The sequence below is a fragment of the Schistocerca nitens genome, chromosome 4, assembly GCF_023898315.1.
Source record: "Schistocerca nitens isolate TAMUIC-IGC-003100 chromosome 4, iqSchNite1.1, whole genome shotgun sequence".
NCBI lineage: Eukaryota > Metazoa > Arthropoda > Insecta > Orthoptera > Acrididae > Schistocerca > Schistocerca nitens.
This window is the reverse complement of record NC_064617.1, coordinates 776,787,211-776,803,330: the sequence shown is the minus strand read 5'-3', so window position 1 is coordinate 776,803,330 and position 16,120 is coordinate 776,787,211. Positions and strand designations below refer to the sequence as shown.

Here is a 16,120-nt window from a genome sequence, read left to right as displayed (position 1 = left end):
GAGTAACTTAATACGGCATCCGAGGCTGTTTATAGCAATGATACTGATGCGACGCGACTCCCGACACAGATGGTGTGCTATTCAACGTCTGGAGAGAACTGGAGCCTTATTTATTAGCCTACTTAATCTATCTTGCTTCCTTAATTTTTAAGACAAAAACCAGAAAATCATGAATTTCCACTAAAATTTTAATTTGTGAAATCCAAAGTACTGTTTGTATTACATTATTATGAAAAAGGAATCTAAATATAAATTTTTAATTCTCTAGCTCTTTTCTGTTGCGCCAATGATTTTTACAGAAAAACGTCCAAATTTCGAAAATGGTTAAAGTTATCGAACTGATATTCAACACATATTGATTTAGTATGACTCCTGACTTGCTAGAAACGTTTTAGGTTATTTGCTTGATTTTTAAAGTATTGCGCAACATTTATGACGTCAGAGCTAGTTACAGCGGACTGGCTGGCGCACAATGGAAAGACTGATGTGAATTTACTACAGCGTGAGTAGGCTGCTTCCCTACATCACCCTCTACTTAATTTTTTTTTTTTTTTTTTAATGTTAGTGACCGAAAAAAAAATTTTAATTACAAAAAGGGAAGCAAGAGCACAGCTTAACTCCCTATGAAAAATTAAAATTGAAATGTAAACATATAGAAATATTAAAAGAAAACTGATTACCTACTTTAATTATTTAAATTACTGGCATGTTCACTGCCCCTTAAGCAATATTATCACTCAAAATTTAAGCAAAATCAATGAAATACTTTGGCATACATATTGCCTTAGACAAACAAACACATAAAAATATGTAAAATTATTAAAATCTTAAATCCATTAAATACATTTTTACATACGCAAATTCAAAGAAAATAACACAGTTATTCATGATACACAAACAGATGATTATATCTTAGCAGTCTTTTCTAAACGTGAAAGAAATTTTTATAATCATGACAATTTCATTTTTACACACGTGGTTGTAGCCGCTTTGGCTGGCGTTCTACACTTCCATTCAGAAGGGTAGAGGAGGGGAAGTTGCTATGGTGTGCATCCTTCACGTTCACTCTAATTTACATGGGGAAAGGGGAGGGGTCACTGTGAGTTGTGTCCAAGTCACTCCACACTTTCACGCAGCTACCAGGCTGCCATTATCTGGTTTGTCCTGTAGAACAAACAAAAAGAGTGCCTCAGACTCTGTTCACTTAATATCTAAGGGTGGGTCACAATGAAATGGGGATATATACATTTTACCTTTCAATATGTTACTGGAACAAAGTTAACAGAACTGTTTCAGTTTTACTCTCGTGGTTACTTAATTGTCATAAAATCGGTAAACAAATGGCTCAAAACGCCGTTAGTCACGTACTAGAGAAAATTTATGCTCAAGGCATACAATCATAAATCCTATTTAATTCCAATTTATTATTTCTGGGCCGGAACACTGAACCAATGCTCGGTACATTCCTGATACATTTGTATTTTATTCACTTAGCTGACTCATCTTCGATTACCTTATTCTTAGAGATAGTATGAGTATATTTGATTAGTAGTTGTATTCTCAGCTTCTTTGTACATGTGAGTAACTTGTGGTAATAGTACAGTTCTGATTGTTCAAAACACACTACGTTTAGTTGACTACTAAATCCATTTATTGGTCCTCTGCTGCTGTGTCAGTTCCACATTTGCAATTATGTACTTACTTCATCGAAGTGTATTTATGCTGAGCTATAAACAATGTTTCAAGTCTGCCATTATGTTACTCAATTATGTTGCTAGTGTATGAACTTAAGTAATACTCACTCTATTAACATTTAAAGCATAGGATAGCACATTTATTGTATACCTATAGTGTATTGCAGCTGATCAGTTTGCTCACGTGGCAATCCATTTCCACTCGATCGGATGCTGAAACCACAGGTAGTCTTTCTCGACCTACCACTAAAGTGCATTAAGTAATTATGGACAAGCGTAATGCTAAATTCCTTAAACCTATAGGACACCATGAGTTGCTCTGTCTCATCTAACATAAGGGTACCTGTGGTCGCATTCACGCCTCCAACTCATAACCTCAATACGTGTAGGTGTGTCCTGTCACACACTACACCAAAATAATGGCCAGCTCCAACCTTATAAATACTTCAGGGACGTGTCCTTCATGTCTCAACCACAAACACTGTTCAATTCTATTACACTGCCATTCCTTGCTACACAAGGTGAGTTTATTCTTACAACTTGTCTGCATATTTTTCATAACACTAAGCACTCTCTTTTACTATTAATTAGTTAGCTCTACAGCATACAATAGGTTTCACTGCCACTTCAGATCCTGCTTGAACACGAATTTGTATATCTTTTTAAAATATTATTGTGGGACCATTTCCAATAAAACAACACTTTGTACTTACTATATTACCAGGGTTCTATACATAATTGTTACTCAAATACATATGTATCTTAATTACATCATACTTCTCTATTGTTTATGTCACTGTTAGGTTTGTCACATTAGGGTTTTTTATTTTATTTTTTTTTTCCACTTATCGGTGGGTAGAATGGTTACAGAACTCATGGCTTGATAGCCATGACAGAAAATTTTTGTATTGCAGAGAAGGAGTCGAAACTTTGGTGGATAGGAAAGATGAAGATTGAGTGAGACCTGAAATGGAAAGAAGATCTCACACAGCTGGGACTGCACAGCTGCCACACTGTGTAGAGGTTACAGAACAACCTTCTCCCTACAGCATTCATTGTTTTCGGAAAATTTTCATATTGGAAAGAAGGGGTAGAAATTTTTGTGGATAGGAAAGATGATGAATGAATGAGACCTGAAATGGAAAGAATATCTCACACAGCTGGGACTGCACAGCTGCCACACTGTGTAGAGGTTACAGAACAACCTCCTCCCTACAGAGTTCATTAGCTTAATGCTGGCTTGACAGTCATAACGGAAAATTTAATGTGTTGGAAAGAAGAGGTCGAAATTTTAGGTGGATAGAAAAGATGAAGAGTGAGTGAGACCTGAAAAGGAAAGAAGATCTCACACAGCTGGGACTGCACAGCTGCCACACTGTGTAGAGGTTACCGAACAACCTCCTCCCTACAGAAATCATTCACTACCTATGAACTCCTTTAGGTCGATCACGTTCCTGAGACCTAATAGCTTTTTACTCTTAGGGTACTCTAGCCTATATGCATTGGCATGTGGTTTTCCTATGATCCTGAAAGGTCCTTGGTATTTGCTAAGATTAACACCTTCGTCCCAATATCTCCTATTTTTCAGAACTCGTATAGGCAGCTTCCAAGTTTCATCATTAGTTACTACATGTTTATCACTAAAAGGTACTGTAATTACTCTGGTTATCGGCAAGACCATTTTTAACTGGCTTCTTTCAAAGTCAACAACACTCTGATATTTCGACAAGAAATCTATGCCAATTAAAACCTCAATACTGAGATTATTTACAATTAAACATGGATGATCAATTAAATTACCATTAATGTTAAAGGGCAGCAAAGCTTCTTGCTTTACCGTTTTTGACACCTTGCCAGTAACACCAATTATTCTTAGTCCTGATACCCTCATTACTGTAAGCTTGTCTTTACCAGGTAATGCATCAAAGGAGGACTGAGATATCACACTCACCTCACTTCCACTGTCTAAGAGACAACGTACATTGATACCCAACATATTCACTATTATTATAGCGTGGCTTATTCTAGGTTGTACAGGTGGTTCCTCAAATTCATCCAATAGTTCCTTTTGGATTTGTCTCCAACTAAAGTGATCGACATCTGTCTTCATTACATTTAGGTCAAAGTGTGTAGGGGTTTCCTGAATTACATTTTCAGCTGCCTTCTCCAGTCGGTCTATTAATTCGAATCGAAACACCGCACGACTTCATTACACTTAGGTTGCTGAACATGACCCAAATTACTGTAGTCTGAGCGATTCTGCGCCTCCAGACCGGGCATAACACTAGTTACAGCTAAACCACTTTTACTATTATCGTTGGGTTCCTTCTCCAGTGACAACTGGTCACAGCTACTGGGTTCATCGACCCCCAACAGGCTACTCTCTACATTCTCACTTACCTCCTGTCCTAAATTTATTAGTACAGTATCAACTTCCTGCACAGGCACTTTAGATAAGAGCACATCATCCTCATCATAAATATAAGCATGAATTTCTTCTGCTTCTTCACCTGACAATTCAGTATTTTGTAACTCCTCCCTATCGTTACACTGCTGCGCCTTCTCTTTCTCTTCCCACTTAGAAAGCGTCTCTAACACGGTATCTATCAAATACTGTGAGTGATCTAATATTTCTGTTGTATCCTTAGATGCTACTGACCCTTCATCCACTTGTTCAGTCTGAGTATTCTGATCTGTCTTACCAATTACCGTAACTACTGGCTTAGGAAAAGTAACCGCCTGGTGAGCGCCAGTATCCTCATAGACGGGAACTAGTTTTCCTGCCTCTGCCTACTATTGTTTCCTTTATTTCCATTATAGTTAACTGGCACAGCATTGCTTTCCGCACTGTTGTTTACCTGCATAATTTTGTTTGGAACAAAATTACTATCATTTGGATGCCATTGTTGGTTCTGATAATTATTTCTCCAATTCCTACCTCTCTTAGAATGGCGAACACCTACTGTTCTGATGTTTACATTGCCATTCTGCTCGTTCTTAAAATTACTACTAGTGTTATTAGCATTTCTGTTATTACGTGCTTGCTCCTCATTGGCAGCCACACGCTCTACCCGTTCCAAATATTCAATGAAACGATCAAGATTGTCTCTAGGGGCAGATATAATTCTAGTTTGCCAATACCATGGCAGTTTGGTTTCAAGAACTAGTATTATCATTTCAGGTTTTAGCTTTTCGGCCAAATGTGACAAACGTGAGATCCATGACCTAGCAAACTGTTTAATAGATTCCTTGCCTGCATTGAAGCGTTTTCCACTCCAAAATTCTCTCAACACTTCATTTTGCTTATTACTAGACCAATACTCATTAATGAAAGCTGTTTTAAATTCCGCTAATGTTTTACACTTATACATAACATCAGCTGACCAATGCATGGCGTCACCTGCTAAATGGCTTCTAATAAATGAGATTTTCTCTCGTTCAGACCAAGTTGGTGGAATCACATCTTCAAAATCGTTCCAGAAATCTAGTGGGTGGATATTTTTATCTGGGGCGAACCACAAGAACTGCCGACACCCGATAAAAGCGGCGTTTGCAGCTACAACTTGTTGTATACTACCATTACCAGAAGTTACTGAAGCTACTTTACTCTCAATGTTAGCAATGTTAGTACTAATATTTTCTACTCTCATTTCAACATTATCTACTCTTTGCACAATATGAGTAGTATCAGTTTTGATTGTGTCTACTTCTGCTTGACATATATTTACTTTTATATTAACATCTTTAAACCTATCTGAGCACAGTTCATATTCCGCCACGATCTTTTCTGTTAACTTGTGCTCCAGCTTTGCATCTTCCATTTGGAAGTCTTTGCGAACCTCAGCAACTTTGGATTTTACTGTTTTATACATTTCAGAAAATTGTTGAGCAACTTTTTTCTTAATATCCTCATGGTTGTAATCAATTTTATAATTCAAACTGTCTAGATCCTCTTTCAACTTATTGCAACCAGCCTTGAAGGTATCGTCCATTACCTCCAATCGTTTATTAAAATTAGTTTGGCTGGCCACAATCTCATATTTTAATTCAGCATTATTGGTTTCTAATTTATTGTCCATTACCTCAAACCGTTTATTAAAATTGGTCTGGCTGGCCACAATCCTGTTATTTACCTCAATTATATCCGATTTTAACTCAGCTGTCATTTTAGCATTACTGCTTTTGACCTCAGTTATTTCAGACTTTAATTCAGCTGTCATTTTAGCATTACTTCTTTTGACCTCAGTTATTTCAGACTTTAATTCAGCTGTCATTTTAGCATTACTGGCAGCTATTGCTTGTAATATAACATTTAAATCCATAGCCTCAGTATCTCTGGGTTGCCCACTAGCTGGCTTTTTATCACACTCAGGTGACGAAAAACTAGCTCCAACACCAGAATCATCAAAACTAAATGAAACATCTGATTGATCAGTCATATCTAACTTCTCCTTCTTAAACTCTACCATCTCTAATGACTGTTCCGTTTTTAACTCATTAGATAATCTATCATCCAATAAATTAACAATTTCTGATTTCTGCTTTACTACAGGGGTCTCTATTACTGAATCGTTGCCCCTTCCCACACTACTGTCAGGAGACAATACTTCATATTGCACTTTAACATTACTACTTTCATGCATATTTACACTTGAACCATTGTCTGGATTTACAGTTCCTTCAACAGACATAGGTTCTGATTTAAGTTTAACCTCGGTTTCTTCTGGCAGTTCCATTTCCGACAGTCTTTTAGTGCAGGTTAGTAAAATTTTTAACAGCTTTTCACTTAACTTAGTTCCTTCTGCACGACGTATGGCGTTGCCGGCGCGGCGTACCAGGATTACTTATGCGACGCAGCGCGCTGAATTGCAGACAACACTCCGACGGCTGTTGTGTGTTTGCGTGGCCTGCAACTGCAGGCGCGGCTTCGGCGGACGACTGCGTTAAGGCGAAACTGGCTTCTCGCGATGCTGGCAGCGTCGCTAGACTTGGTGCCAGCTCCGTCAATCCAGATGCGTTGTTAATCCATTTGCATCGTCCACATGCACACGTCACTATCACTGTTTTATTACTCAGTTGCGTGTCGCATTTCACTCCCGAATCCAAATACTTAAAAATCACTTTCACTTTACTCAGTTTCTTTCCCGGCCGATGCACCATATGTGGGGCGGCGGGTGGTTACTAATGTTGTTATTCAATAAAACTATTTTGTATGGGGAAAAGATGCAATTCCCTGCCGTTTAACCATATGTGGGGCTGCGGGTGGAATTATGTTGTTTAAATGTAATGTAGAAACACTTCACGGCCGATTAACCATATGTGGGCCGGCGAGTGGAATTAATTGTTGTTATTTAATGTTCCTATTATTTATGCTGTCTTTTGCCGTTCTCAACACTGGCTCTCTAACTACAATATTGGCAACCAGAAAGTGATTAGCAAAACTTGAAGCCTGTAATTAGAATTCCTAGTGCCCACTTCATCTGAGAAACACACTTATAGCTGCAGCTTATAGCTCTGAGAAATTAGGAGATTGTCTGGGATTCATAATCAAAAAACGATTTTCTAAAAATTGTTCAGTATATTCTGAGTCACAGATAAAAAAAAAAAAAAAAAAGGAATCCACTCAATCCAACTGCCAGAGCAGTTCAGAGAGTCTAATGCGCTGATGTGACTATAACTGTCCAAATTAAATATTTAAATGAATGCTCGCCATAATTTGATGATAATGTTCATCAAATGCCACGCTAAATAATGGTAGAATGTTTGTCCCGCGACGGCACGTGAAAATACGACATACGCAAACTGAAGATAGATAATTAAAGTCGTCCCAGAATTAACACTTCACTCGAAAATGATTTCATGGTTACGCGTATCCCGAGTAACTTAATACGGCATCCGAGGCTGTTTATAGCAAGGATACCGACGCGACGCGACTCCCGACACAGATGGTGTGCTATTCAGCGTCTGGAGAGAACTGGAGCCTTATTTATTAGCCTACTTAATCTATCTTGCTTCCTTAATTTTTAAGACAAAAACCAGAAAATCATGAATTTCCACTAAAATTTTAATTTGTGAAATCCAAAGTACTGTTTCTATTAAATTATTATGAAAAAGGAATCTAAATATAAATTTTTAATTCTCTAGCTCTTTTCTGTTGCGCCAATGATTTTTACAGAAAAACGTCCAAATTTCGAAAATGGTTAAAGTTATCGAACTGATATTCAACACATATTGATTTAGTATGACTCCTGACATGCTAGAAACGTTTTAGGTTATTTGCTTGATTTTTAAAGTATTGCGCAACATTTATGACGTCAGAGCTAGTTACAGCGGACTGGCTGGCACACAATGGAAAGACTGATGTGATGTGAATTTACTACAGCGTGAGTAGGCTGCTTCCCTACACTGTGGTGTGTTGATGTGAATGATTTCCAGGGAGTACCTTTTCTTTACTTTTGAAACCAGTCTTTCTGTTCTGTCTAAGAATCCTTCAGTATCTACTAACATATATTAAGATCCAACAGTTCTGTAATTAATCATTACTAAATAAAAGGTATTTGAAGCCTTTCCATTTTGATTGTCATTGTTGGTATCTAGTTAGCCAAATGTCATGTAGCAGAAGTGACTGTGTATGCCCCCTTGCCTGAAGCCTATGCTTGAGTACCCCCTGTCCACTACTCTCAATATTCTTTCAGTTGGTCCAGAGTATCAACTTTCAGAAGCTTGCACTTGTCGGTAGGGGCTGTGGCAAACTCACCTGTTGTACTTGGATGTTACATGTGAAGAGCGCAAAACATTGGTGGAACTATGCTCATAAGAGTTTCGGCCTAGACATGAGTGCTTATGAATCTCAGAGCTTCGAATCAACATAACCAGATACACTCAAGTGGGAATTTACGAAAAAATTGAGTACTTTTTGTACGGATTGTCCCCAGGACAAACTGTGTGTTAATTGTGGTTTGTGAAGATTTGCTCCCTAGGTCAACAGAAATTCATTGTAAGGAAAATTCAGCATGTAATAATGACTGTATTACAAAAAGGGATAGATTGCTACTCACCATGTAGAGGAGATGTTGTTTCACAGAGAGGTACAACGAAAAGGACCGCTATACATTCAAGCTTTCAGCCAAAAGCCCTTCCTCTAAAGTAGAAAATGTACACACCTTCACACAAGCAAAATGCACACACATATGGCCACTGTCTTCTGCTGCTGAGGTCTTAATGGCCAGAGACAGTGGTCATGTGTGGTGTGTGATTTGTACTTCATGGAATGTGTGTGTGTTGGCTACTTTAGAATAAGGCCTTCTGGCTGAAAGCTCAAATGTATAGCAGTCTTTCTGTTGTGCCTGTTTTAAATTAATTGTATTGTATTATCAGTCCACAGTGCCCTTATTGGTTTGTATTGCCGAAACCAGTATTGTTATTCCTTCATTTTCTGGCAAAATTTTCAAAAAGAAAGAATGAAAATTTTTGGTACAAATAATATATTAGTTACAATTGTTCTACCTCTTATCTGGGCCTGTCACATTACTCTTTCAGGATTTTTTAACTCCTCCCTGGTGTATTATCAGTCAGTCATATACCAACAAAATACTAGTAGTCTTTGAAGCTGCATTTTGTTACAGGAAGTCGAGGTCGATGAAATGGCAGATAAACATGTTGAACGTATTTACTGTGGACACTTGCTGCATTTGCAGTGCCTGGTTTCCTACATGAAAACTCCGCCCTTTGAAGGTAGGTTTTGCTATTGCTTTATGTACCACATTCTAAGTAGCAAAGATTGAGTTACTTTAATGTGGGTGTAAATTAAATTTTCCTAGATACATAAGAACTTCATTCAGTTTCCTGTCTGATATAATAACAGCAGGCTTTTGTCTGTGGGAAAGGAAATACCCAGTCATTTCCTGTTATGTTCCGTTGCTAAATTTTCATGATTTCTCATTATCGCCTATTTTTATATTGTTAACTGATTTTTTAATATAACACAGAATGTATTTTGAAATGAAAAGTGCTGTACATACATTGTAGGATGACTTCCTACCCACATACATTGGTACCGGGAGTGGGGAATAGTAGCCCTTGCCAAAATGATCAACCTGACAGCTGCTAAACTGAGTACAGTAATATATTGTAGATGAATCACTAAAGGAGAAATTAAGTTGTAATTGAATAACGAGACATTATAAAATTGCAAACTTACAATTTTTTACAAAGTTGTAAGTGCTCTTTGCCCTGCTTACAGTGAGTGCCTTACTTCCACCACAGCAGTCATTATTTATTTATATTATTTATGAATGTTATTCGCAAAGTATATAATTTTGTTATTTCTGTTTGTAGACAAAACTTCTAGATTGGCAAAACAAGCAGAGAATCCATTCTTGTTTTGTCAAATAAAATCTGTTATAACTTCAAGTTGAACAAATGTATTTCAAGGAAGACGCAATACATGAAAGTCACAGATCAAGTAAACAGAATAAGACGTGTGTATGCTTTAACAGTCAAATCATAACTGAGTCCAAGTCTAGCGGCTGCTGGCTGGCTGGCCGCTTAGGTGGCGCTGTTGCTGCATGGCTGGCAGACAGCGCCGCATGTAGAGGATGCGTGTAACTGCGCGGCAGCTCTTTGAAAGATTGGCGAGTCACAACAAAATCATTCCTGTATTTTCACTTAAAAAGTCTAAGGATTATTCCAAAAATGGTTCTATTCCCTAATCTGGAAACAATGAGTTAACAATGAATCTCAAGAAATGCCACAATATTGACAATACCATAATGGAATTATTATCCTCAGTTTTTTAAAAATAATATCCCTTGTTGTAATAAAGTAATATATTCAAATTAGTTAAATACTACATACACAGAAGAGCAATTTCAAATTTCTTTTTTCGACTTCGCACAGGATTTCATTCTTACAATACATCCAGACATCTATATCTATTATCATAATTACTATAGAAATTTTTTATTCATAAATGTATCATATAGGTGAAGAGTAGGCAGCAGCCCAAATATCAAAAACAGCACAGACTTCTGGACCCCATGCTTGCAAATACATGTTTACAAAAGAACTGTGAACCCCCTGAAGTCTTTTTCTCAACTGTATTAACAGATACACACAATCATATGGCTTACCCTACACCTCTAATGGATTGCTGTAAGTACACAAATCAAAAAAAAGTTTTGCATCACCCCGGTTCCCAGAACTCCTGAAGATAGACGTTGACTGTGGATATTGTATCATAGACACAGTCCCTTTGACTGTTTAGAGATGTCACTAAACCCGCCCAAAGATGTAAACAACCATGAATGAACAGCACCTATGAGACGGAGAAGGTCCGACAGTAGATCAGTTCCAGTCATTCCACCAGGAAGGAGGTATACGGCTCATGTTGTCTGTAGTTCAACCATGCCTAGATTGTCAGTATCGCGATTCGATTGCGTCTGCATTGTTACTTTGTGGCAGGAAGGGTTCTCAACAAGGGAAGTGCGCAGGCGTCTCAGAGTGAACCAAAGCGATGTTGTTCGGACATGCAGGAGATACAGAGAGACAGGAACTGTAGATGACATGCCTTGCCCAGGCCGCCCTAGGGCTACTATTGCAGTGGATCACCGCTACCTAAGGATTATGGCTCGGAGGAACCCGAACAGCAACGCCACGATGTTGAATAATGCTTTTTGTGCAGCCACAGGATGTCGTATTATGACTCAAACTGTGTGCAGTAGGCACCATGATGCACAACTTCACTCCCGACGTCCATGGCGAGGTCCATCTTTGCAACCACAACACCATGCAGTGCGGTACAGATGGGCCGAACAACGTGCCGAATGGACCACTCAGGATTGGCATCACGTTCTCTTCACTGATGAGTGTCGTATAAGCCTTCAACCAGACAATCGTCGGAGACGTGTTTGGAGGCAACGGCGCCTTCCATGACCGCCAGCGGCATATGTTGGCCCCACATAATTCCACCACAAAACATCAGGGAACCTCCACCTTGCTGCACTCACTGAACAGTGTGTCTAAGGCGTTTCCCTGGGGAAAATAGGACAAATATTGAGGAAACACCGAATGGGAACTGTCTTTTGCCCACCCAATAAAACATGAGCATTATTGGGAAGCGTCAAAGATGATCTCGGTTTGCAGAAGGCTGGCATATTCCAGATTCTGTGTCAGTGTGGGAAGACTTATATTGGACAGACAGTGCGCACCAACGAAGATCGTTGCCGAGAACATCAGAGGCACACTTGACTTAGGTACCCCAACAAGTCGGCGGTCACAGAGCACTGTTTGTCCGAAAATGGACTACCAACATACCAGGGTCTTGGCACAGACATCTAAGTACTGGGACAGCGTCATTAGAGAGGCTATCGAAATTCGTACCAGGGACAGACTCATCAACCAAGATTGTGGCTATAACCTCAGCAAGGCATGGGAATGATTATTGCGTCTAATTAAAAAGACGCTCAGCAAAGAAAACGAATGGGCAACCAGGGCGGAATAGGCAATTGCACCGTGACCACAGACGCTGATGCCAGTGTCTCAGCGGCCGCTGACACGCGGCTGCAGGCGCGGACTGCAGAGAGAATGCCTTGCAGGGGGAGGGGATTTAAGACGGCACACTGCTCTCAGGAGCTCAGTTCGTCAGCACCCCTGATGATGGCAACATGTCTGATCGCCGAAATATTGTGCACGTTTGACACTATGGACCGGCAGTACACCCGTGGACTGTTCGAGCAAATGGCCATCAAGTTGTATGGTTTCCCACCTTTTTGTCTTGTAATTCCTTTGTACTCCCATGAATTACCTTACTTTTTGAAATAGCTTCCTTACCAGTATTTTCAGGTCATCCAGATTTTCAGCGATTAATGCTACATCATCTGCAAAAGACAGTACATTCATTTTTATTCCTATATTAATCCTCTCCTCTGCTTCACTTGTTGTATCCAGTGCTTCCCGCATTATTACATTGAGCAAGAGTGATGGTGATGATCCATCTTCTTGTCAGACTCCTATTTTTCTGTCAAAAACCTTGGAATATTCTCCATCCGTTTCCACTATCTTTTTTGCACCTTCTAGTAATGTGATGGTTGTAGCATATTTATTTAAAATTTTTGGATTTTTTTTAGGGAGGTTTTATATCTGTAATTTACAATTTTTTTGCATTTTACCAAAGGATATGTTTTGCTTTGCAGGGGGCAAAAAATGTCCAGCTTGCAAACAAAGAATTTACCATGACAAGTGGCGCCTAAGTGACAAACTGGCAGAGGATCGTTGGGCTCATCAGCAAGCAAGAGAAAGGGAGTTGCAGGAAGTTGCAGAGTTCCTTGAATAATGTCCGTTTCCTTGTGGAGCTCTGAGACTGAAACAACAAGAAATCAGTGAGGAACATATGTCTTAGTTTACTAAATTAGTGATTTATTGTTTTTGTTTGCTGGGAGAAACTTAATTGTGAAGTAATTATCTGGATGTTATGTGGTAATTTGCATGATGCAAATATTGGCTGTCTTTGAATATCATGTAGAAGAAAATAACATCCACCCAGGGTATCCCATTATTACATTAACTAATATCCTCTATAATAATATATTATGTGTTAGTAGACATGTCTGCTGGTTTGCATCAAGACAATTTGCAATTGTGTCCTGTACCACAGAGTTTATATTTATGGTAAGCAATGTGCAGTAAATCAAGTCATATTAATATATTTTTGATGTATGTCTTACATTTATCTGAGACGGTGCTTGATATCACAGCATTAGTAGATTATTTTGTGTCAAGCAAATTGAATGTAACAAAAATACTATAAGTGTTTTGCGCAATTGTTTGTGATCAGTGTTCAGACTCGCATGCAAGTTATTTTATGAACTGATTATTGATTATGAGTTTTACTTTCAACATTGTGATAATTTAAAAAGTGCAACTGCTGGCAAGAAATGTAATGATTGTAAACAGAGTACTCCCTGTTCAAGAAAGTACAAATTGAAGTCTCTAAAACTTGTGTTGGAAGCGAGTTGAAAATATGAAAGAATTCATTGTACGAGAGATTTATGTAGAACATATGATTCATATAGTAAATGATAGGTCATAAATGTACTGTTACTGTACATTTTGTACATTCTGAGAGCTATTTGTAATAGCTATATAAGATTTTGTAATCAGATTTCATTGGCTCATTAAAGTTGTGTTCTTCTATCTAAGAACACATAAGACTACACTCTTTACTTCAATGAAGCCTTACTATCAAACACTGGAAATACAGAAAAAATCCAATTTACTGACACTGGTCCCCAATGAAGAAAGCAGACTGAAAATTAATTGACAGTTACAGAAAGTATATCCTCTTTCTGGCACCTGTCATAATTCCTATAGTGCTTTTGTATTTCAACTTTTTTCCTTATTTTTAACTCTTTTGGGTATTAATAATACTGATCACTGCACTGTTTCTAGTTTGTCACTGCAATTGTTTTACTACACAGAGTAGTACATATGCTTTCACAGCAATGCATTGAAGGAAACATTTCCAAGTTGATTGCACAGCTGTTTTGTTTGTTATGAAATTGATATTCACGAGAAAAAGATATGTTTTAATTTGTTTCTGTTACTATAACATAAATATATAAATATGTAGTTATGTGCACAAAGTGAGCAACTCAGACTTCACTTTGGGAGATATCTGCAGCAAAGTTGTAAAAGTATAATGTTGTAGCTATACTTCTGAAATGTTTTTTATATCAATATTTTATGTTGGTACTCATGAAAAATGTATTTTGTCATAGAAAAGTATGAAAAAGGTAATTCCTTGGTTGTCATTAGTCAAAGATTGTTAAAATGTCCATTATTTCGTCCACACTGTACTAACATAACTAAGATTATGATGTAAGCATGTGTATTGAAAAACATAAATATCAAGAATGCCACTTATTTTTATTTCAGAAATTAATCTCATTAAGCTGTCCATCACAGAACACTTGAAAATGATCCTATCTAAAAGCAGGACTGCACTTGAAACAACCAATCTTACTGCTGTGTAAATCATCAAGTAATTCAAGATGTACATGACTGATGTAAATTACGCTTCCGGTTACTATGTTGTTTTGATATCAGCATTTTTAACCTGTATACATCATTATGTATTTCAAAATAAATGTCTGTCTTACTAATAACTGCACAGATTATCGTTATTTTGATAGTTTAGCAGGTGAATTGATTCTCAGTTGTCTCTTAAAAATTTGAATGTGACAATGTTTCTGATTTCCTTGTTGTACCAAAAACTGTGGGGGAATAGTCTGGCCTATGCATATGTCAAAATAAGGGGCTAAGAGTATTGCAGTAGGCACATAGAAACACTAAACTGTTGAACTGAATGCTGTGACCATGACAGCTAACTTTTATAAGAGCAAGTAAATTAATAACAACTTTTATTTGGTGGAGGTGCGGGTGTTGTTGTTGTTGTTTTTTTTTTTCACTGAATGTACACTTGAATCTTGGCCTTTTTGAACATTCTTACAGTAGTCAAACAGAAGAACAGAGAAAATGTGTAGTTGTGGGTATAAAATCAATCAGTTAAGATCCGTACCGGATAAATAGAAGAGGCTGGAAGAGGCACAAATGAAATACATTTGCACTGTTTTGTTGTTGTTGTCGTCATCATAAATCAGTTATTACACACACACACACACACACACACACACACACACACACACACACACACACACACAGTGTGTTCTAGACTGAGACATGTGAATATTACAGGTGCTGCATATGTTGTGGCTATGGACACGTTTATTTTGCCATAGTTCCCTGGTTTTGTTTAAAAGATATCCATCTCCAAAGAGGATAGATTTATGTATGTAAAGATTTTGCAGGCTCATTATTTCCAGCTAAATGAAGTGAGGTCTACATGTTTGAAGTTTCTTAAGTTGCAAATAGCTCTGACAGCTTTTTTCTGTATGCTGAAGACTTTTTTTGCCCAAAGATGTAGCCCATACTGAAGTAATGAACTGAAGTATCGCATAATTTATCGAACTCACTGCTGACCTCCTTGCGCGTTACTTCCACATAAAGAGTGTAAAAAGCTTTTGGAAGCTTTGTTTCGACAGCTTTCACATGACAATCCATTTTAAATCTCTTGTAAACATATTCAGTAACTTCATGAAAATAATTTTCCTCTTTTTTTTGTGGATGAACTGGGCTCACATAACAATTTTAATTCCTCTTCTTTCTTTGTTGTTTCCTATCTTTTCCTTTCTCCTATGTATGTTGTCACTGATTTCTTATTCATTAGGCCTTGAAAGACTTCTGAATTTAGTTAATTTTTCTCAGAAATGTTCCTCTATTCCTGTGATTTGTTTCTTTCTAGTTGTTTTAGTCTTTCTGTAATTCATGCTATTGTTGCTTCATTTTTTCAGAGCTACAGTGATATTTAT

At 37.8% G+C, this 16,120-nt stretch overlaps 1 protein-coding gene across 4 annotated transcripts in view; it reads left to right on the top strand.

The window, feature by feature from the left end:
• LOC126253130 (uncharacterized) overlaps positions 1 to 14,857 on the top strand; it is a 99,548-nt gene extending 84,691 nt beyond the window's left edge. For all 4 annotated transcript variants that reach the window (XM_049954260.1, XM_049954263.1, XM_049954261.1 and 1 more), the window contains exons 6-7: positions 9,320 to 9,428; positions 12,887 to 14,857. In XM_049954260.1, coding sequence (XP_049810217.1) covers positions 9,320 to 9,428; positions 12,887 to 13,026 — 249 coding nt within the window. In that variant the 3' untranslated portion in view covers positions 13,027 to 14,857. The remainder of the gene's footprint in view (positions 1 to 9,319; positions 9,429 to 12,886) is intronic.
• Positions 14,858 to 16,120: the final 1,263 nt, after the last annotated feature.